Below are 23,539 nucleotides of genomic sequence, written 5' to 3' on the forward strand. Positions count from 1 at the left end.
GCTGATTCCAACTTGCACCTGCAAATTTCCTAATTTCATCACCCCACATAATTTTCTGCCATCCTCGACTGTGCTTCTTTTCCTTGGCACCCATTCTGTAAGTCTAATGGCAGACCAGTTATCTGCCCTATGCATTACGTGGCCTTCCAGGCACAATTCGTTTCTCTTAATGTCAACTAGAATATCAGCGATTCCCGTTTGCTCTCTGATCCACACCGCTCTCTTCCCGTCTCTGAATGTTACGCCTAACATTTTTCATTAATAAAGCATTCGACATATTTACTGAACACTCATTTTCTTTTTTCCTTATTGTGATGCGGCATAGGAGGTTCTGTCCTCGGTGAACTAAACAAGGCACTGGATAAGAATAGCTATCTGGGTTCATGGCGTGAGTTGCCGTGAACATCTAACCTACTTTTGCAGTGCAACAGTTGTGGCTGTGAGCATTGTTTTCAAGAAGCAATAATGTTGGATTGGCATCGTGATTGGGGAACACACAAAATTTCTGATGCCTATTATATTGTTATGCGAAGGACGAGTCAATTAAACGAGAAACTATTTACAGATTATATTTACAGCAGTGGTTGCAGCGCTGACCGGTTGGATTCACAGTGCGAGCCCAGTTCGCTCTTCCTCCTCTTTGCTCGAGTGATGGTGCCCGCGCTAGAGCACTGCACGGGCCGATTCTTGCGGCCCGGGCCCGGCCCGGGCCCGTTTTTACATTGGGCGGCCCGCCCGAGCCCGATCAAAACTTTTATGGCGAGACCCGGGCCCGGCCCGGGCCCGGAAATAATCTACGTTACCCGCCCGGCCCGGCCCGCCACCCCTTTACCTTAAGCTCGAGCCCGGCCCGAGCCCGACTCGAAACCGGCCCGAACCCGGCCCGAGACCGAAAAATACATGTTTTTCAGAGTCGAGAAGCCCGAGAATAACTCGCAGAAAGCCCGAGCCCGGCCCGGGCCCGCGTCAAAAAACCCGAGCCCGGCCCGGGCCCGGGTCAAAAAGCACACGTCGTGCCCGAGCCCGGCCCGAGCCCGTGAAAAAACTGCTCTACCCGGCCCGGCCCGTGGGCCGGGCCGGGCCCGGGCTTTCGGGTAAGCCCGAGCCCGTGCAGTGCTCTAGCCCGCGCGCCTAATTCAAACAACCAAATACAACACGCGTTTTGCAATATTAATGAATTTGGTGACAGGTGCGTGAGTCAAAGATCAGTGGGTTTACATGAAAAGGAGTTCGCACTTTTGAACCTATGTCAACCCTAATGTAGTCTGGTTTTACTCCATCTAAAATTCTTCCCATGCATGAGTTTTTACAACTTTTTACTACTAGTTCGTTGGCCTACCAATGTGACATGTGTCTCTGATACAGTGTGTGATAAGCCTACCACCTTGTGTATATATCTGGGTGTGCTTGACCAATGAATCCAGTTGTTAATCAGCGCTAGTGCCTGTCCTTCTTTCGCTAACCCTTTGTTGTTTTATTTGCGCACTTTGGTGTTTCGTGCTGCAAATCATGCAGTAAATAGGGCACCTTGTTTAATTTAACAAAAAATAAGGGCCATGTTATGGTTAATTTGTGTTATGGCTACGCGGACGCTGGCAGACGCCCAGTTTTTCTCGCAGAACCTCTGTGCAGTACATTTTTTTAATGGTTTAGTTGCTTCGGTGTGCCCATGACTCTTGACGGCCAGTTCCAAATGTAGCTTTAGCCAGGTGAACTTCTGTTTTTACCATTGTCCTCTAAAAGTAACTGGTATCTCCGCACCATGTAGGCTACGTAAGAAAATTTTATTATTAATATCGTGTCATTTTACACGCGCTTCTTGTTGGTGGATATTGATCAGGGACAATGATCGAAGAAAACAATATTAAAGTGAAATAAACCAGGTTTATTAACTGCGTGGCGCGAAGAATGACCAATGTATTTCTAGGTAATTAAATCAAAGAGTACATACACATATTTATTTACGATATATATATATATTTATGCAGGGGAAAAATAACAAATATTCTAAATGCAAGAATTGAAAAAGTGATCTCCCGACCGGAATAAGCTCACGTGTTTGCAGTAACAAACACACTTATTAGTGAATACTGGAAATGGAACTCTCATTCGCAGAAATAATATTCATAGCAGGCAAAACCATCTTATATATATATATATATATATATTGTAAAGTGTTTATTAGAGATCGAAGCAGTGCAGCGTCGACAGTCAAACGAGCCAAAGCTTTCAAGCACGAGCACCGTTGCGAGTCAAAGCGGTGGACCCACTAACGTCTGGGCAGACTAGAGCTGGACCCACTAGTGTCTCTCTTCGCTACAATTACCCTGGAAGTGATAAGGGAGCCGTCCGGTGACCTAACAGCTCTTCAGGATGACAGGATCGTAGTATGGCTTGAGCCGGTCGACGTGGACAATGTCTCGCCCACGACGGCGTTGGTCCGAAGACGGTTGAACTGGTTCGATAACAAAATTCACATGAGATGCGCGTTCGACGCGGTAAGGGCCTTCATACTTCGGGAGTAGTTTTGATGAGAGGCCAGGGGCGGTGAACGTGACAGAGAGCCGCACAAGCGCGCCAGGAAGCAAGGTGACCGCGGAAGTGGAGTCGCCGCAAGTGCTCTTCTGGCACTCTTGGTCGTTGGAAGTAAAGGCACGTGCGAGGTCACGGCATTCTTCAGCATGCCGTGCTGTGGCAGAAATAGGTGAGCCCTCGGATGCATCCGGCCGGTAAGGTAAAATTGTGTCGATGGTATGCTACGGGTGCCGACCGTATAGTAAGAAAAAGGGCGAAAAGCCAGTGGTGCTCTGAGTAGCGGTGTTGTACGCGTAGGTGACGAAGGGCAGAATGGCGTCCCAGTTCGTGTGGTCGGAAGCGACGTACATTGAAAGCATGTCGCCGAGCGTGCGGTTGAAGCGTTCTGTGAGGCCATTGGTGCGATGAATAACGTGGCACTCTTTAAGAATGGCTTCAACCACTTCCGACAGGAAGACACGCCCGCGATCACTGAGCAATTCCTGGGGTGGACCATGCCGCAGGATGATTCGGCGAAGCAGGAATGAGGCAACATCGCGCGCTGTTGCTGCTGGGAGAGCGGCGGTTTCGGCGTATCGTGTGAGGTGATCTACTGCCACAATAGCCCAGCGGTTAACAGCCAACGTCAAGGGAAGTGGCCCATACAAATCAATTCCAACGCGCCCGAACGGCCGGGTAGGGCAGGGTAGAGGCTGCAGACCAGCCGGCGAGAGCTGTGGTGAAGATTTCCGGCGCTGGCAGTCGGGGCAGGAGCGAACAAACTGTTGAACGTACTTGTACATTCCCCGCCAGTAGTAGCGCTGTTAAAGGCACTGGTAGGTTTTGAGAACTCCCGAGTGCGCGCACTGTGGATCGGTGTGAAAGGATGCACAGATTTCGGAGCGCAGACTGCGAGGAACTACTAACAACCACTGGCGGCCGTCTGCGGCATAACTGCGTCGGTGAAGCAGGTTGTCGCGAACCGCGAAATGGCGAGCCTGACGACGCAACGTACGAGTGGTTGACTGTGGTGATGGGTCAGCAAGCAAGTCTATAATCGAGGCAATCCACGGGTCCTGGCACTGCTCGGAAGCGATAGCCTCAAGGTCGATTGTAGAAACAGCTAGCTGGGATAGTGAGCAGCAGGTATTGTCGTCAGGCAAGGGAGAGCATGATAGGGCGTCGGCATCAGAATGTTGGCGTCCGTTGCGGTACAGCACGTGGATATCGTAGTCCCGCAGTCGAAGTGCCCAGCGGGCAAGACGACCTGAAGGATCCTTCAATGATGACAGCCAACATAGTGCTGGGTGGTCGGTGATGACATCAAATGGGCGGCCATACAAATAAGGCCGGAACTTGGTAAGAGCCCAGATCATCGCCAGACATTCTTTTTCCGTGACAGTGTAATTGGTATCGGCTTTCGTAAGGGTGCGACTGGCGTAGGCCATGACATATTCAGGAAAGCCATGTTTGCGCTGCGCAAGGACAGCGCCGAGGCCAACACCGCTGGCATCTGTGTGTACCTCTGTAGGGGCCGTCGGATCGTAGTGGCGCAGAATTGGGGGAGTCTTCAGCAAACGACGGAGATTTGCGAGCGCTTCCTCGCACTCTGACGACCACGAATGAAGGGGTCCAGTGCATCCAAGGAGCTTCGTCAGAGGTGATATGATGGCGGCGAAATTTTGAATGAAGCGTCCGAAGTAAGAACATAAACCTACGAAACTTCGCAGTTCTGTGATGGACGTAGGTTTAGGGAATTCGGCGACAGCACGAAGCTTGGCTGGATCGGGGAGAATTCCATCCTTGGAAATGACGTAACCCAGTATCATCAGCTGCCGCGCTGCAAATCGGCACTTCTTTAAATTCAGTTGTAGGCCGGCGTTTCTCAAACACGTTGGAGGCGTTGAAGGTGCGTGGAGAAGTCCGGAGCAAAAACAACGTCGTCATCAAGGTAGCACAAGCACGTGTGCCATTTCAAGCCGCGCAGAACGGTATCCATCATACGCTCAAAAGTTGATGGCGCATTACAAAGTCCAAACGGCATGACGTTAAATTCGTATAAGCCGTCGGGCGTGACAAAGGCTGTCTTCGGTCGATTGTCATCTGCCATAGGTACTTGCCAATACCCTGAGCGCAGATCGAGAGATGTAAAAAATTCTGCTCCTTGTAGGCTGTCAATAGCATCGTCGATTCGCGGAAGCGGGTAAACGTCCTTACGAGTGATCTTGTTGAGGCGCCGATAGTCCACACAGAACAGTACAGAACCGTCTTTCTTCGTAACAAGGATGACGGGAGATGCCCATGGACTGTGGGAAGGTCGGATCACTTCGTGGCGGAGCATATCGGCCACTTGTTCATCAATCACGCGACGTTCTGTAGCCGACACACGATATTGGCGTTGCCGCAATGGCGATTGGGAGCCAGTATTGATGTGGTGTGTAACAGTTGACGTCCGGCCCAGGGAAGGTTGCCCGACGTCGAAAGAACCACGAAATTCTTGTAGCAGGCACAGAAGCTGTGATCGCTGGCCCGGTGTAAGGTCATCGGCAACAGAAGAATCGAACACATCTATAGGCAATGGGCCAGACTTAGAGATCGAGCCGAGCGTACTGTAACGGGCACAGTATGGGTCTTCGGGAACGTCCGTAATTTGTATGTCTGCGATAGCTTCGACAGTGCCCAGACATTCTCCTTGGAGTAGCAACACAGGGTACGAGAACGGGTTACAAATAAATATAGCACTAGAGCCCTGTGTGATGTTCACCGTCGCAAAAGGTAGCAGTAGACCTTTTCGGGTGGAAAAGCGGTCAGACGGAGAAAGTAGTGCGACGGCGTCGGAGAGGCTGCTGCAGTACATAGAGGCAACCACTGACGAGTTGGGAGGAACGGTGGTGTCCTGTCTGACAAGGAGTTTGTTCGGAAGAGAAGCATTGTTGGCGAGCGTCAAATCTGAGTGCGGCGACAGTTCTAGTTCGGCCCGTGCGCAATGAATGACGGCATTGTGGCGGGAGAGAAAATCCCAGCCGAGGATAACGTCATGGCAGCATGACGAAATTACAATAAATTCGATCACGTATACAATGTCCTCAATGAGAACACGAGCTGTGCATCCGCTAACGGGTGAATATGCTGTGCGCCGGCTGTGTGGAGGGACAGTCCAGTAAGGGGCATCGTGACTTTCCGAATCAAGCGACAAAGTCTGGCGTCCATAACTGATACGGCGGCTCTGGTGTCCACGAGTGCAGATGTGTGAACACCATCAACAAACACGTCTGTCACATTCGTCGGGCTACCCTGAGGACTTTCGCATTTCGCCGGCGTCGCAGCCCTTGCCTCGTGGACTGTGACGATTAGTTTTCCTCTTCCCGAGCTGCGGGACGAGGCCGCATCGGTGATAACGAGCGTCGGCGGGAAGATGGTGAGCAGCGGGTATTGGACGTTGGGCGGAACTTAGGTGACAATGCCGAAGGGTTGTCGTAATATGGGCGGGGAGAACCGACCATACGATTTGGCGCGTATGTTGTAGCGCTAGGCGACTGCACGCGATTACAGTAGCGTGCGACGTGATCTGCGTAGCCGCACGCAAAACAGATAGGCCGGTTGTCAGCTGTACGCCACCTATTCGCTGTGTTGGGCCCCGTCCATGTAAGAGGGCGCGTGGCGCGGGTCGGCTGGTGATATGGTGGCATGGCGGGCTGTGGTCGGGGCACAGTGAAGACGTCGGCGTAAGTGAGAGGCCCACCTTGAGGGAAGGGGTGGGGCCTGGCGACGACTTCAGCGTAGCCAAGTGGTGCAGCCGCAGAGATCTGTTGGGGCCTGGCGACGACTTCAGCGTAGCAGAGAGGTGCGGCCACAGGAACATGTTGGTGGCGCTCAGGCATAATCTCATTGAGTTCGTGCGCAATGGCGCGGCGGAGCGGGGGCTCAAAACTTGACGTCAGCTCTTGTACGGGTGGCGGTTGTGCAAAGGACATCAAGGAGAGCTGGTGTGCAATGTCCTCGCGCACGAATGCCTTCATTTCTGTCATCAACGCTGACTGCTCAGAAATGGTCGACAAGCCAGCGAGGTGTTCGTCGCGTGATGGAGGGCGACGGGTCAACGATCGCTGCCTGCGTAGCTCCTCGTAACTTTGACACAGTGTAATGATCTCTGCCACAGTCCGAGGATTTTTGGCAAGCAGCATGTTGAAGGCATCATCTTCTATGCCTTTCATAACATTTCTGATCTTATCAGACTCCGACATGGTCGCGTTCACTTTCTTGCATAAGTCCAGGATGTCTTCGATATAACTTGTGAATGATTCACCGACTTGCTGAGCTCGTTCCCGCAAACGCTGTTCGGCGTGCAGCATACGAACAGCAGGGCGACCAAAAACATCCACAAAAGATGTCTTGAAGTTTGACCACGTCCGAAAATCGGTTTCAGGGTTGTTGTACCATAAGCTGGCCACACCGGCGAGGTAGAAGAGCACGTTGCTGAGCTTAGCTGTCTCATCCCATTTATTGTGGGCGCTTACCTGCTCGTAGGTCGTTAGCCAATCCTCAACGTCGGTGTCATCTGCGCCTGTGAAGATAGCAGGGTCCCTGTGGCGAGGCACACCGGAGCAAGGTGCCGGTGCAGGGGGAGGCACTTCTTGGGAGGCTTCTTCAGGCATGGTCGAAGGTACGGTGCGGGATCGAAGTTCCAGGTTGCAGGTTTTGAGGGCGCAGCACGCTCCACCAATTGTAAAGGGTTTATTAGAGATCGGAGCAGCGCAGCGTCGGCAGTCAAACGAGCCAAAGCTTTCAAGCATGAGCGCTGTTGCGAGCCAAAGCGCTGGACCCACTAGCGTCTGGGCAGACTAGAGATGGACCCACTAGCGTCTCTCTTCGCTACAATATATATGTGTGTGTGCGTGCGTGCGTGCATGTGTGCGTGCGTGTGTAAGGCAAGTGTTATTGATATACTGTACGATGCCGAATAGTATTTTCTGTTCGATTGTAACGCATAACGGCACTATTGAAATCACAAAGGTGAGTGACTGCATGCAAGTGAGGACTGTTATTCCGAATGATTTTGGTGCCGGAGAGTCGTGGCTGTTACGCAGAGGCGCAGTTCCTGAGAGAATTAACGGACGGGTGTTAATAAGTCCTGCATAATAATACTTAATAATGCTTAATAAGTCCTGCATTTTGGGGCAGCCTGTAAACCAAAGCTTTCAAGCACGAGCGCCATTGCGAGCCAAAGCGCTGGACCCACTAGCGTCTGGGCAGACTAGAGATGGACCCAATAGCGTCTCTCTTCGCTACAATATATATATATGTGTGTGCGTGCGTGCGTGCGTGCGTGTGTAAGGCAAGTGTTATTGATATACTGTACGATGCCGAATAGTCTTCCGTTCGATTGTAATGCATAATAGCACTATTGAAATCACAAAGGTGAGTGACTGCATGCAAGTGAGGACTGTTATTCCGAATGATTTTGCTGCTGGAGAGTCGTGGCTGTTGCGCAGAGGCGCAGTTCCTGAGAGAATTAACGGACGGGTGTTAATAAGTCCTGCTTAATAATACTTAATAATGCTTAATAAGTCTTGCATTTTGGGGCAGCCTGTAAACCTGCTAACTTGATTCAGACAATAATTTTGGACAGTCTCACCATGTTTTCAACCCATTAAAACTGAGTGCCCCATGTGGTACCACACTTCTTCAACGAACACAGCAGATCTGCGCATATCTACGTGTATGTGAGACATGCCGTTCCTTTAATTTTTGCATTATGGTCGTTATGATAGTGCACCAGATAACGGAACGCAGCCGTTTATAGTATACAAGCTGCTAAGTTGAGCGGTCATACATTTGGGAACGGCATTACATTTACGCATGAAATATAGGATAAGCGTAACATGTTTTTCTCGGAAATCAGACTCGAGAATAATGTATGTTGTTTACACGCCCAGAAATAAGCCGAAGAACGCAGCCACCTGCATTTTTCTTTTTCTTTTTTTTAATACAAGCAAATTTATGGGTTTTACGTGGCAAAACCACGATATGATTATGAGCACCCGGTTTAGTTTTTGCCACCTGGGGTTCTTTAACGCGCACCTAATAGAAGTACACGAGCCTTATTCCATTTCGTTCCCATCGAATTCCGCGACCTGGATTGCACGTGCGAGCTCCAGAATTAGCAGCGCAACGCCGTATCGACGATATAGGCACTAATTAGGCTACCGCGCATGCTTTCCTTCTTTTTTTTTTTTCTTTTTTGAAGTATCGACTGGAAAACAATTTCCATGTACGGCTTACGGGCAAAGATTAGCCTATAGAATGGCTAACTAAAACCGTTTTCGGTGCTCGAGGTCCGACTGCAATAAATGACCCCGTACCAATTACTCCGCATTCTGTTACACAAGAAAGGCGGAAATTTGATTGGAATGTTGCACTGCAGTTTACTCTTTTTTTTTTTTTTTTTATCTATACCAATGCTACCCGTAAATCCAAGTACAAGGCGCCGGATGGGGCAGATATGCTTTACTTGTTTGAAGCGGCAAGCAGGAAGGTTACATATGTTACATTTGCTTTGTCTGCATTTCACAAGACCTACTGATAGAACACTATATGTGCAACAATACACACGAGAGATACATACTGCTTGAAGAACAAGAAAAATATTTTTTCTCCAAAGGGAACCGTACAATAACATAGTAGAATTAAAGTCGACACTGGGGCCGCAATGCACTCGCAATCACCGAGCGGCATTAGAAAATAATAAAAAATAAATAAAGAAGAGAAAGGAAAGGAATTTATTGTTAAGGCATAAATACGTGTCATATGCAAATATGAACCCCATTTGATCGGTCTGAATGCAAATACCAGCGCGCGAAGTAGTACGAATGACCCTGCTGAGCTGTATCGCCAGCAGTTTCCAACGGCGCGACCTTGATGCGGCCCAATCCACTTCGACGGCAGCGCCGCCACAGTATTTTTCCACGTCGGGCGCCTCACTGCAAAGCATGCGCCGCCCCAGCCGCTCGTCCCACTTGACCGTATTCTAGTACACTCTACTTCCGATCCAAGCCAAGGCAATCCGGTTGGTTCGTTTGTCGGTTGGTATGGTCTTTATTCTATGGTATGGTTGTGTTTTTTTTTCTTTTCGCTCACGCATGTTTTCTTGGTGATTGACATTCTCATACCGCTTGTTAACCACCTCTCGTTCAGAGTACGCTTTGCGGCGTCCGCTGGATGTGTGGGCGCAATGCCTGGGAAGTGTGAGCAATCGTGGCTTAGCCTTGAATACAAAGACTGGGTTGCACCCGACCCCACGAGTTCTCTTCGTGTGAGATGCAGACAATGCGGAAAAGTGTTTGACGTCTCGTGCTGAAGAGAGGAGTTGGAAGCACAGCGGGAGCATGAAGAACGCAGCAAGTAGCTCCATAATGTGACACCACGCAAGAGTGGCGAATCCATTCGTGTGGTCTAAACGCAGTCCTTGGATGCCGCATGCAAGGCTCACGATTTAGTGACAGAAGCCGAGATATTGTGGGCTTTGAAGGTTGTCACGTGTCATTACTCGTACAGCTCATCCGCACACACAAGCGATTTGTTCAAGAGAATGTTTCCTGATAACAAAGTAGCGAAGGCCTTCACATGTGGAGAGAAAAAGAGCACGTACCTGGCGTGTTTTGGGCCATTCTTTCTATCATCCATTCATCGGGCGATAAGTGCAACTACTATGTCGTTCTGTTTGATGGATCCCGAAATGATTACTTACACGTCGAGTACTGGTGTGCATCTCAAAGAACTAGCCTTGTTTTTTAGCTCGGAAATTTGCTGAATTCATGGTGAATTCATAGTGGTGATTAAGCAGGGGCTATCTGACCACTATCTTGTTTGTGTTTGCTTACAGCTTGTTTCCTGTGCTAAAACTAAAAAATCATCTGTCCATTTGGTCAAATGTTATTCTAGCTTGAACGACGCATGCATGATTAATTACTTGGAAAATTGTCTGATTTTGATGAAAATAATGTTAACTTACTTCGGACCCACTTTAAGGACATGTGTCATTTTTGCCTCGATAAATTCATATTAAATAAGAAAAAACAAGTTCACAAGCAGACACCATGAATCAATCGCAACATCATTCATATGAAACATAAAATTCAGAGATTAAAAAAGGCCTGTACGCAGCTAAACCTAATATCTAAAGTGCAAGAATGGCTTGCAATTGCTGTGCGTAGATCAAAGGATTATTATTTTAACTCATCTCTGCCTAATTTTATTACGAACGATTTAAGTAAATTTTAGAATTGCATTGCCGAGAAGAAGAAACCAATATCCCAAATGAAAATAAATGGACAGATTGTTACGGAGAAGGTCGAACTTGCTCATCACTTTTATATGTTCTTTTACAGTGTCTTCTTGAATCCCAGTGATTCTTCATGTAACTGCCCAGTGTACCAACCGTTTGATGTGAATTTTATATCGTATGCTGGTGTACTCTCTATGGTGCTGAACCTAAAACCAAAATGTCGAAGTGGGCCTGACAATATCCTCAACTTGTTTCTCCGCAGATTTGCTGTAACCTTATCAAAGTTTCTTGTTATAATATTCCATGCTTCTGAATTACTGAGTGATTGGAGAACAGCCCAAATAGCACCAATTCATAAAAAGGGAGACCGTCGACTTGTAGAAAATTACCGTCCTATTTCTTTAACGTCATCATGCTGCAAACTCATCAAACATATAGCGAAAAGCATAACCAAATATCTAGAAAAGCATTCAATTTTAACTAACTTTCAGCACGGGCTCAGAAGAGGGTATTCGACTGTCACACAGCTGGTCACTGTAGTTCATTCCTTAGCATCAACCCTTGACAAGAACGGACAAATAGACATAATTTTCCTTGACTTCCGTAAGGCATTCGGTATGGTCCTTCATGATAAATTACTTCTAAAACTTGAAAATGCAGGAATTCCTCAGATGTTTATCTCTTGGGTTTCTGCTTATTTGTCTGACCGGAAACAATTCATTGAGATAAATGGCGAAAAATTGTGCTGCCTTCCGGTCGCATCGGGTGTTCTCAGGGCAGTGTGCTCGGTCCTCTTCTTTTTGTTCTATATAATAATGATATTGTTAACAGGGTTGAAGGTGGTGCACAGATTCGATTATTTGCTGATGATTGTGTGCTCCTTAAAGACATTGTTTCTCTCCATGACCACACTAGTTTATGTTGCAGTATAAATGGGGCAGGTGCTGGGTAATGACACTAAACACAGATAAAAGCGTACTACTGCGAATGACTCATACGAAATCACCCCTGCTTTATAGCACATATAAGTTAGGTCCATCACCTCTTCATGAAGTCACAAGCTTTAAATACCTAGGAGTGACCCTTGACTATCATGGAATGATCAAATAACTAACACTTGCGCTTCAGCCTTCAGAAAACTATGCCTGCTGAGACACAAAGCCCCATCTAACGTTAAAATGCTATGCTACATCTCCTTAATTAGACCTAAGCTTGAATATGCTTGCATAGTTTGGGATTCGTACACAAAACTAATATCAATAGTCTTGAGAGAATTCAGAGAAAAGCGGTCAGATTTATATTTAACAATTTTGCCAGATGTGACTCCCCCACCGAACTTATGGAAATTAACAACATTGAACCACTCGAACTTAGAAGAAACAGAGACTTGAATTCCTTAAACTGCTTCACACTAACAATTTATCCCTTGACCCATCTGAACATTTATCGCAGTTATCGACCAGAACTACACGCCACCACAGACATGATGCATTAACCCTTACTTTGCAAGAACAAACACATAAGTTTTCTTTTTTTCCTCGAACTGTAACCGAATGGAATTGTATAATTGAATCCACTTCTTAATCTTGTAATTTCGTGGTTCTGTTTGTTTTGTCAATATGATTTTCATTGCATGTACCATATGTCGCCCTCCCTGCTTGGACCACGTGTCCTCAGTATTTCATGAATAAAAAATATCAACAAAGTACTTCACATCCTTTTTAATGGCCACGCGACGGCAGACGACATCGAGGATCAATTGTTGAAGGCACTGGAGCCACTACCACTTGCAGAGATTCCTCAAGTGTCCATGGACGGGGACCGAATGTCAACTTGAAATTTTTCAGAGTCATTCAGGAGCACCTGCAAGAAAACGGTCAAGTGCAATGTCTAGATTTAGGCACTTTCGGTCTGCACGTTGTTCACAACACCTACAGGGCAAGTGTAACTGCCAGCAAATGGGGCGTGGACATTCTGCTGTCTAGTCTAAGTGCATTGCTTCAAGATTTCCCAGCAAGGCGAGAAGACTTCCCAGCGGTGACTGGCAAGACTACATTTCCTCTCAAGTACATTGCCCATCTCTAAGTTGAAAATGTTCCAGTAATTGAACGAGCCTTTTCACTGTGGCCTTGTGTGAAAATGTACGTTGAGTCTGCAAGACTGGGTGAACCAGCCGAAATGTGCCTCCTTTCAGAACCTGCTCAATTTCTCAAGTGACCAACTAGTCCCGGCAAAACTTAACTTTGCCCTTGGAATTGCACTAATTGTGAAACCTTTTCTGATGGAATATCAGGTGGACCTACCACTTGTTTTGTCAGGAAGGTTCTCACAAAGTTTGTCAAGTGTTCAGTTCTCTCTGCATCAAGTGGGATTACAGGCCTGTTGAAAATCAACATTGAGGACGTGAACAATCACATTGCACTTGGGAAAGTTGACACCGGTCATGCAGCTGAACAAATTCTGAAGAATTCCGAGGTCAGTGCAAAAGATGCATTTGCATTTAAAATGGAATGCAAGCAGTTCCTTGGTAGTGTGTCTAAGAAGGTTCTTGAGAAGAGTCCTTTAACATTCCCCTTGGTTTGAGGCCTCTCCTCAGTGGATCCCCGGCAAATGTGCACCAAGCCAGACCAATGTCTAGCAGGACTTGTTTTGAATGCCCTCATCACTCCAAAAAGGTTGAGTGATCACCGAGACTCAGTTCTCGCTGAGTACGCAGAAATGCTGCAGATGGAGAAGCACAATTGTTTGAAAAGAGCTCTGACAGGCTAGACAATTCTTTCTTGGAACTCCTGAACTTCAATTCGTCCTTCGCTGAGCTCTGGAGAGTTTTGCTTGTGCTCAGCCATGGCCAAGCAACTGTGGAACGAGGATTTAGTGTCAAACGGCAAGTCTGTGTGGAAAACCTGAAAAGCCTGTCATATGTCTCACAATGCGTTATATGTGACGCCGTTGATAAGGCAGGTGGCATCCGTAACATTCCTATAACAAAGGAGTTGAGGACCTCCGTTTCAGCTGCAAGGTATCATTATCATGCGTATTCGGAAGCCCAGAAGAAGGAGCAACTTGAAGCAAGCGAGTCTAAGAGGCACCTTGTTGATGATTAAATTGATGACTTTAGGAGAAAGAAAGCAAAACTTGAAGCAACAGTTGCTGATCCGACAGCTTCAGCAGATAACTTGGCTGTGAAAGCAGAAGAGACAGGTGATGTCGCGTACATTAGGAAGTCAAATAGCCTTAGGAAAACAGCAAATAGCAATAAAGAAGAACTTCTGAACATCAACCAAAGAATAACCTCAACACTTCAGGAGCTTTTATGAATTCTTGTTACCACCTGTCTTAGTTTAGCATAAACTTGCCTTATTCTAGTCTGGAAGTGCCTCTTTATCTTGGTGTTCAATAAATTTGTTGCAGTGTGTTTCAAAAGGTTGTTTTATTTTAAAGAGTACTAGATTTAATATTGAAATGAGTCTTTGAAAAAACTTTTGGGGGGCTTTATAAGTCCTGAAAAACCCTTGCCTTTCGGCCTTCAAAGCCTGTACGAACCCTGTAAATGCATGTGGAATTAATACAGCTCTTGTAAAAACTTGTTTTAGCTAGTGCTCAGAAGTATTATATGGCCATTTACGCTATGTTTCCCAGTGTCCCGAGGGAACACTAAATTACACAAGGCTTGTATTTGGCAAAAATAAGGCACATAATGGGTTATGTGTAGGCAACATTCAGTGTTTGAGGCAATTAGGGCCTGTGCAGTAAATTACATACTTGAGCGCTCTAGAGCATATGCGATTCAGTTTTATGAGTGGCACAAAAGTTAGCACACAACCCTGGCTTAACTCCAAATGCCACAAAGGTCAAACTTATTAAAATGGGCAGACTATTATGGCAAACCTCTGTGCAATGTTAAATGCGTGTGGATCAAACACAGCCCCAAGTGTCACACGGCTGCTCTCAGCTACATTTGCTAATGTCCCGAGAGAACTCTGCATTATGCCAAGTTTATATGTAGTATAAATAGGAGCCAGTCGGGCTCTTCTTTTTTTGTTTGGAGTTTCTTTATTCTTTAATAAGAAATTAACTTTCCTTGACGTAATCCAAGATCCAGCACGTGACGTCTGGAACTGTTCTTACAAACAACAGTAGCTGCTTTCTTGTGCACCTTTGTGATGCTGTGTTGCGCTTACTTTTCAGGCTCGATACATGTGTGCTGTGACACATGACATTCTTGGCAACTCTGTACCTGTTGCAGCACTGAGAACCTCGTGAGTACATTGTGTGCTTTTTCTTTGGTCTCCTTGTGTCACATAAACCCAACAGACAGTGCATAGAGGGGCTCTTTATTAAGACGAAAAAGCTGCAGGTGGGATATGAACCCATGCCGTCGCGTTACGCGTGCAGTGCCAATTGAGCTACCGCTGCCCCATTTTCCCGTTCATGGGTATTTATGTATTTGCACTGAACCTGGGAGTGCTAGCCCGTACCACCACTCACAGCCTTGGCGACTGATTAGAACATTCTGTCTGCCTTAAGGCATCACGTTGTATGTGAACTTGGGAGAGGGCAACTCGGTCAATTAACCCTTGTACGCTACCTCAAGGCATCAAAGCTGCCGGAGACAAGACCCTCATTATGTAATGAAAGAGAACAAAGGGAACCGAGGACCTCGTTTTATGTAAGTCGCAACTGCATTAAGGCAACAGACAGTAACAACAAGAAAAGCATAATTGGAATGAATATTTAACTCTTTCCCTACCATGGGGAAGATAGATGCTTTTGTATGTTACGGCAGATTTTTTTTCTAAGGAACTACTGCACACAATATTTATTGTAACGCATAAACAGAAAGCAAAATGAATGCACTTTTCACGCATAAAAGTTTTATTAACGAGATGTATGTCATAAAAAAGATATAAATTGCTGAAATCAAGATTGTGCGATAAAATTTAACAAAGTTTGTAAAGGCATGCTTGTATCTACTAAGAAAATATTATGAGATGTACAAAATGTATTGCCGTCTATTAGGCACTATCTCCGAAAAAAATGAAAATTTTTCATTGGAACAGGTACTCCGCTACAAAAATTTTATGGCAAGCACTACAGTTGGGCGGGCTGCAGCTGCCGACGTTCCGGGCTGGTTTGCGTCGTCGTCTTTCAGACTCAAAATCAGACGAAAAGTCGGCTTCCTCCGATTGCTGCTATTCGACGTATCGAGAACGCCCGCAGAGGCAGCGGAATCGCGATACCTGCGATCTCCCAAAGCGCACGTGCCGTTTCCAGAGCCGGACATTTTGCGTTCTCCTTTGACGAGCGCGAAACTTCGGAGCGCGTTTAAATATCACCGCCTGGCAAGAAAAAAAGCGAACTGCTTCGAAAACAAAAATATAGCTTCTCCTCTTTCACGTGCGATGGCTTAGTGTGTCCGTGAGCGACGCGGATGGTCTCGAAAGCGGCGTCTCAAACCATTAATAGCGGGGGGGCCATTTATTCGTTCTGCTTTGACGATCGTCAAACTTCGGAGCGCGTTTAAAAATCAGCGGCTCGCGGGAAAAAAAGGAACTGCTTAGAAAACTAAAAGATAGTTCTCCTCCTTCACGTCTGATAGCGCAGTATGTCCATGAGCGGTGTGAAAGGTCTCAAAAAGTGGCGTTTCAAACCATCGATAGAGCGCTAACGATGGGTGCGGTACGAAAAAAGTTGATGCGTTATTTGGGCACTTCACGCACTTTCCTGTGGCTTTTGATGCATGTACAGTAAAAGCTGGTTAATTGGAATTCTTTGGGGATGCTACGAAAATTCAAACTAATGAAAGTCTGAAAAACTCACTCGGTAAAGGCGCGTATGTAGGCTGACAAAGTGAGCGTGCGTGCACACACGCTATGTCACGTTGGCAAGAACGACGTCTATAGTTCGACGCACTGGTGCAGCGAATGTAACTGGACACGGCCAACGCGGTCCGATGTGCCCAACGTTGAGATGGTTCTTGCTCCATTCGTGCGATCTTTGTCCCGACTGCGCCGACCCACAATGCATTGCGCAAAAAAAAAGGGTGCCCACGCCGCATCGCCATTGATCGCAGACGGCCATTCAAAGTAAAGCTCCTCTACCTTCAGAATAGTACTGCCATCCTTTGAACAACACTGCTTCTCTCTCTGCTGTATCTCCCATTGAATGATGATAGCGTGCGCTTTCGCTTCTTTATATTTAGTTTTTTTCCACCTCGGCACCGTGTTGAAAGTCCCTCTACGCAGCCACCGTCGCTGCTGGCGGGGGCGGTGCGCGCCCGGCCCGAAATATTCAACGGGAACTTGCGAGGAGGCGCCATCGTCGACTTGTTTTCATAAGCAAAAAGTAAAGAAAAAACACGGCATATCCACGAAGTGAATGATGAGTGGGCAAAGCACCAGGGCATTGTTCGGGTAACAGTGAATCCCCCGTACATTGCCCACTTGAACATGCAAATGAGTAACAACACATGTGTGCAGTATATACAATGTTGTTTTATTAGTCGTATATGGTATTGAGGTGCGGACTTCGTTTTCCCTTCATTAAGACTGCCTTGTGATCAGTGCAGCAGCACGGCGACGCCGGCAAGCGGACCCAGAGGCGGCGAGAGTGCGGGAAGCGGCGGCAAAACGCCGGAAGCGTTCTCTACCTGAGGTTGGTGGCGCCGATGCTCGGTTCAAGCGCGAGCTTCGCGAGCCCTCAGCTCCGGGTCCGCTTGCCGGCGTTGCCGTTTTGCTGCAGCTTCCCGCGCCCTATACTCCGGGTCCACTTGTTGTCTGCGTCGCCATGCTGCAGCAGCTTTGCGAGCCCTCGACTCCGCTTGCAGCTGAGCCGCCACTCTCGCCTTTTCATCCATCGCGGGCGCGCCGTTATCAGAAGTGACCGTTATCATCCATGGCTGAAGAGAGAAAGAGAGCGTGCGTCGGGAACGACCGCAGCGCCCCTAGCGGACTCCATGCAAACCAGAGCTACGGACGACGAGCCGGGGACAAGGCTCGGCCCTAAGGTGCTTCGCCCCTAAAAACAACTGCTTTTGGAGAGGAGACGGTGGAGAAGATGGCGGTACTTTTCCAAATGTAGAGGGGCTTATGTTCAAAGTGGCGCGCATGTTGGGGATTGTTCTGCGCATGCTCCAAAGAGAGCAGCCGATGGCGCATGCATCAAAGTATAGAGGGGACGGCATTTCAGCTGGCGCAGCGCAAGCGGCGTAGCGTGACTGGCCGCAAGTGACGCCTGCCCGCGCGCCGAGAGCGTCGTACTATAAATGCGCCTTGACTTGCGGGCAGTCACGCTACGCCACTTGCACTGTGCCAGCCAAAATGCCGTCCCCTCTATACTTCGACGCGCGCACCATCGGCTGTTCTCTTGGGAGCATGCGCATAACAATCCCCCAATGCGCGCGGCGCTTTGAACGGCTGTCCATAGAGTAACATAGTAAGCGTGACGAGTGGACACTCCCGTAGGCCCCTGCAGCCGACTTTAAGGTCACTGAAATCTGGAAAGTACCACAACCGCCGGAGCGTGCGCAGGCAACACTGTACTGTTGTTGCAAGATTTGGTCTAATGCGTCTCTCGGGCAGCAGCAGCTCAGCTATGTAGCTTCACTTTCAGCTGTTTATATTTTTTCAAATCGACAGGTTTCATCGTCCTTAACATAAAGGATGAGATGGTGCATCTTCTATGCATGCGATGCAGTACAGATAAGTACGATCGGAAGATTTTTACAGGCGCCAAATTGCATGCAGTGAGACCAGCGACAGCACGGGCGCTCAAGCGGCCGGCCTGTCATTTGTTCTCCTTCCCGATAAGTTTTGTGCTCGTTGGGATCAAAGGAATAGACTAAATTGCTTAATTGCATAATTAAGCAACATTACTCGTGCTTTAAGCATTTTATGCGTCGCAGGCCTACGTGAATCTCTGGTTTGTTAACATTGACTGTCGTAGCTAACTCGTAAAGAGGAGTATTGGAAATTATGCGAAAAGACATCCAGACTTGTTAATGTAGCCTGTTGTGTAAAAATAGAGAACGATTCCAATCACAGACCACACCCTTTCTGAGTTATACCCACAAAGTTGTGCTAGAAGACATTGTTTTCGGCTACAATTACCAAAGTTGCTATAGCATTCTGCTGTTCTATTCTTGACTAACTCTATTGCTGAATCAGTCGCAGCACCATGATATAATTACTGGCACAATTCTTCAGCAATTCTGTGAGAATATTCTCCTACCCTAAATTTAACGTGTTTGAACAATTGAAGAAACATGAGAAAGGACCGTGAGGGTTTGCAGCAATGTTCCTTTATTAGACTCGTTTATGACCCATATCGGTACGGTGGTTTTGTCATGATCACGCCAGCGTCCACTGACACCATTTATCACTTTGCCTGTAAATAAAATACAAAAGTGTTGTTCTTTGTGCGGGAGTAGCACAATCGCAGCTGAACTGTTCACATGGTCCCACTAAGCCACACCTTCCCTGTTCCTCCATGGTGCCACAGGACATGTCAATTTCACCCTTGAACCTTGAATTTCATCCATTTAGTTTCCTAGAAAGCATAGGGAGGTACACAAGACGAACAGGCGAAGTTTTGAAGTAGTCCTACGATTTAAGTGAAATTTCATAGGCAATGTTATTATCCCTTATTTGTTTACATATTTATTACCCCTCATTGGTGATAATAATGACGTACTACATAAAAGTTCAGTTCTACTTAATACATCATGTCTGATATGGCTGTCCTGAAAATTAACCAGGTGTAAGCACTGCATGACGTTGGCGGGAAGGCCATTCATAAAAAAAAATTGTGTGCAGAATAAAGAAAATATAGGTGTTCAATGGTACAGTCACCGTCAAAAGTTTACGCGACCGAGGTTCTGCGAATAAGTTCATTTTCAGTGCAGCTACGCCTGCAGCCAGTAAAACTATGGAAAACTTTTCTTTACTCCAGACCAGTATACGCTGTAAATTCGAATACCACGATGCGTGTCTAAGCTCGGAAATATAAACATTTTTTCAGCTTCCTGCGTCCAAAAGCTTTTGACGGTGATTATACATGATGACAAGCGCTGAGCTCTTGATGATGAAATATAGGAGCGTAGAATTAATTGTAGAACTTGTGTAAGGTCAGGCGACTTCACGACGCAAACCTAGCGAATGAAGCTCAGCATGTTTTATTGCGACAGCAATTATATGGACACTCAAAGAGGATTTCTGCCGTCGGCGTCGCCGTGAGGTTCGTATGACGTCAACGTCGATGAAATCGTCGCCGCGCGCTACATGCTTTATGTGCGAGTTTAGGTGCGAGGGACGCGCACTTTCACGGGGAGCGAACGCACGGCGGAGAACAAATGCGCGTTCTGTGCCATGCTCCCTGAAGGGCTGCAGAATTAAGCGTCTCTTTCTTCTTTTACAATCACCATATATATAGAGCAAACGCGACTTCCTCCGTCGCGCGAAAGGCCGTGGGGGGAAGGGAGGGAGGGAGGGGAGGTGACGTTTAGCTGCGGCACCAAATGCGTATTTATATAAAAACGTTGCGAGGCAAGAAGGTGGTAAAGACTTCCGACGCTGCTCGACGAGTTTCCCGTTCTGATCTCGTCGAAAACCTCTGAGCCGCCCCCAGAGGCCCTGGCAACAGTCACCAACAGCGTGCGCATTCGGTGCGAACGCTGGCAAAACGGCGACGGCGTCGACACCAGTTCTGCGCGTTCTTCTTCTTTCTGGGGTTTTACGTGCCAAAACCAGTTCTGATTATGAGGCACGTCGTAGTGGAGGGCTGCGGATTAATTTTTACCACCTGGGGTTCTTTAACGTGCACTACAACGCAAGCACACGGGCGTTTTTGCATTTCGCCTCCATCGAAATGTGGCCGGGATTCGATCTCGTGCTCAGCAGCGCAACGCCTTAGCTGACTGAGCTACCTCGGCGGGTGTGTGTATCAATTAAAAGAAAAAAAGTAAAAGAATGAGGCACTGGCATTATTATTATTACACCATGCCTTCAAACTTCCTCGATGCAGCTGCTGCTTTGTCTATAGTGTATTCTTTTCTTGCACACTGACTGTCAAGTTACCTCGCACGAAATATTGACTGTTAAGAAAGATGAAACCTTTCACAACAGGAATTCCATGACAGTTTACAACATGAAAAGCTGGTATTCTGCAGGTCAGTTCACAGTGCACATAAAATAATGATATCCCTGACGTTTTCTAATTTACTTTTCAAAGTAAACACAGTCAGGTAGTTACACTCACAAGATGGTTCCCAGGGACCTGTACTTTGTCTATTGTAGCTGCAACTTGGAGCTAGTTCTGCAATACCGTCACAAAAGAAGGGACAGTTAGACAAGGAGCAACTGGCGGGAAAAAAACACCTCTCACCGTGAAGTGCAGTGCATGGAGTCTTTGCCATAGTCTTTGTAGGACTCCGGCTCTCGTGGTTGTCACTTGGATGTGGTTCTGCAACAGTGATTACAAAAAAGAAGAAAAAAAAGATTAGGCACACAACCAGTTGGAGAATGCTGCAGAGATTCCACACACTCCACAAGACTCGTTTTTATTGTTGTTGAGCACAGCTTTTTCAGCAATTATCCCAGTCAAATACTCTGCATTGGGTCTGAAACGACTTCTCACCATGTGTCAGGTTTTCTGCGGGCTCTGCAACTCAATCCATAGGCTCTGCAGTGGGTGGAGGCTGCACCAGTTTGCTGCCTGGCTGTCTGAAGACAACATAAATCCCCAAGTTACCATTATCAAAAACTTTTCTGCCTCAATGGCAGGCATGCATACGATTGCTGCGTGAAGCGCAAAGACTGATAGGTGCTCCCTACCTTCACTTCCGATACAAAGCCACATTCTGAGAGTGCCTGAAGCTGCTTCTTGAAGTGACGCTGGTTTTACTTGCAAAAACTTTTGCATTAGGGTAGCCCTACCATTATGCAACATTATCACTGGCCATCACAAAACAGCTGGTATTACCACACCAAGTCAATAAGGACGGAAGTTCTGCGGCGAGTTAGGATATGAGTTGAACAGAATGGACAGTGTGAAGAAAACACGAGGCGCCACGAGCTTCTCGAGTACGTTTTTTAAATGAATGGAAAGTGCTGAAGTACACCAGACAAGCTATTGCATGCACTGTGACCAAACTCCAGTGGTCCAGTGCCTCCAAAAAGCATGCAGGAGCAAACTGGGCCACTATGACCGCCTCACCCTACTCATGCCCACGGAGTCTGCACAAGGACAGTCGGTTAGAAAGCTAAACACATGAAACTGGTGCAAAGCACACACATGCATTTGCAGACTGATGATTTAGCACTCTTTCTAAAGACACTGCATGCAATGCTGCACAATGGTCTGCATACGAAAACAAATGTTAACTTGACTTGCCACGATCCATCACTGTGTCCACGGGCAGGAAAGGTGCGCTGCAGTCACCAACCCCGATTGTCCAGGGCCAATCGTTGGTCATGCTGTTAAAGGTTTCACTGGCGACACATCCCAAGTGGACCCAAAGACAGGACTGAACAAGACAAAATACCACTGCAGTGTACACCAAATCACAGAGCATTCAATGGCAATGTGCATAGGTTCACAGGGTTTCAATAGGTTAAATATTAAAAGACAATAAGTACATCGACAAGGAGGTTGGTGGCTCATCAGGCCACTGGGGCCAGCATCCTTTTGTCAAACAACAAAATACACATGAGAGGGACAAGCAGTAAGTATACTGAGAGTTAAGTAATTGCATTAACACCCCGAAGAATGTGGCTTGTTCCATAGTCAAACTTAGGACCAATCAGTTAGGTGTGTGAACCTATTAGAGAGGCACATGTGGCACTACTTCCTGTGGAAATATGTGCAAACAAAGAATTCATAACCTTAAACAATTGTTACCCTGGGCTATCATGACTTGCCAACGTGTCAGCGGGGGGGACAGTAGGAACTGCACTTTTTGTCAGCTTTGTTCGGCCAGTGTGCATGAAGCAGTGTGCCAGTGGGGCGTGTGCAGTGAACACTGCCAGTGCAGTGTTCACTGCACATGCAATATCTATTGCTCACTGCTAAAACTGGCTTTGAAAGAAGGTCCTCTCGCCCGGCATACTGCAACCGTATCGTTGCCCTGGGGAAAGAAAAATCTCGATTAGCAAGGGAGTCTGGCTTTGCATGTCTTCCTGGGCATTATCTCTGGAAAGTTTAGTATTTATGATATTTGAAGACAGAACAAGTACCGAGCAGAATTCTATTTTAAATGTCACACCAAAAAGTGCCCGCTTACTGTTCTAGCTCTTGACAGAACTGTAAGGGTACACAGGACTAAAATAAGGTACCTGATCTAATCTGGAAGTTGTATAAGTATAACAGGATTTGTAAGGTGCATAGCTTGAAAGTAGCCGTGTTAGAAGCTTGCCGCGAATGCTTGTTATGCAGTATAAAAGCGATTTGAATGATGGCGAAAAAAGAGAGTACGTGTGCACAAACCTTAACGCTGCTAGGAAGAGCTAGCTTATGACAGGAACAAGTTACAACTCGCATAAAAAGCCATCACGTGGCAGCCAGAAGAACTCTGTCGGTTGTTGCCACACAGCAGTACTCCAAACGGCATGACCTGACAAAAGAGAAATTGTCGGTCGCGGCTTCTCTCAATGCTCTGAGACCACTTGTTTTGATGAGTCATGTTACATTGCCCATTCCCCAAAGCATTCAGGCACAGTTAGAGCAACCAAAAAATTAACTTCTCTG

The 23,539-nt window shown here is 47.1% G+C and overlaps 1 protein-coding gene across 1 annotated transcript in view; it reads left to right on the forward strand.

Annotated features, from left to right (window-relative positions):
- LOC119451004 (nitric oxide synthase-interacting protein-like) overlaps positions 1–23,539 on the forward strand; it is a 175,950-nt gene that overhangs the window by 132,509 nt on the left and 19,902 nt on the right. Inside the window, exon 6 of the mRNA XM_037714442.2 lies at positions 14,987–15,057. Within this exon, the coding sequence (XP_037570370.1) occupies positions 14,987–15,057 (71 nt within the window). The remainder of the gene's footprint in view (positions 1–14,986; positions 15,058–23,539) is intronic.

Source organism: Dermacentor silvarum, chromosome 4, assembly GCF_013339745.2.
Source record: "Dermacentor silvarum isolate Dsil-2018 chromosome 4, BIME_Dsil_1.4, whole genome shotgun sequence".
Lineage (NCBI taxonomy): Eukaryota > Metazoa > Arthropoda > Arachnida > Ixodida > Ixodidae > Dermacentor > Dermacentor silvarum.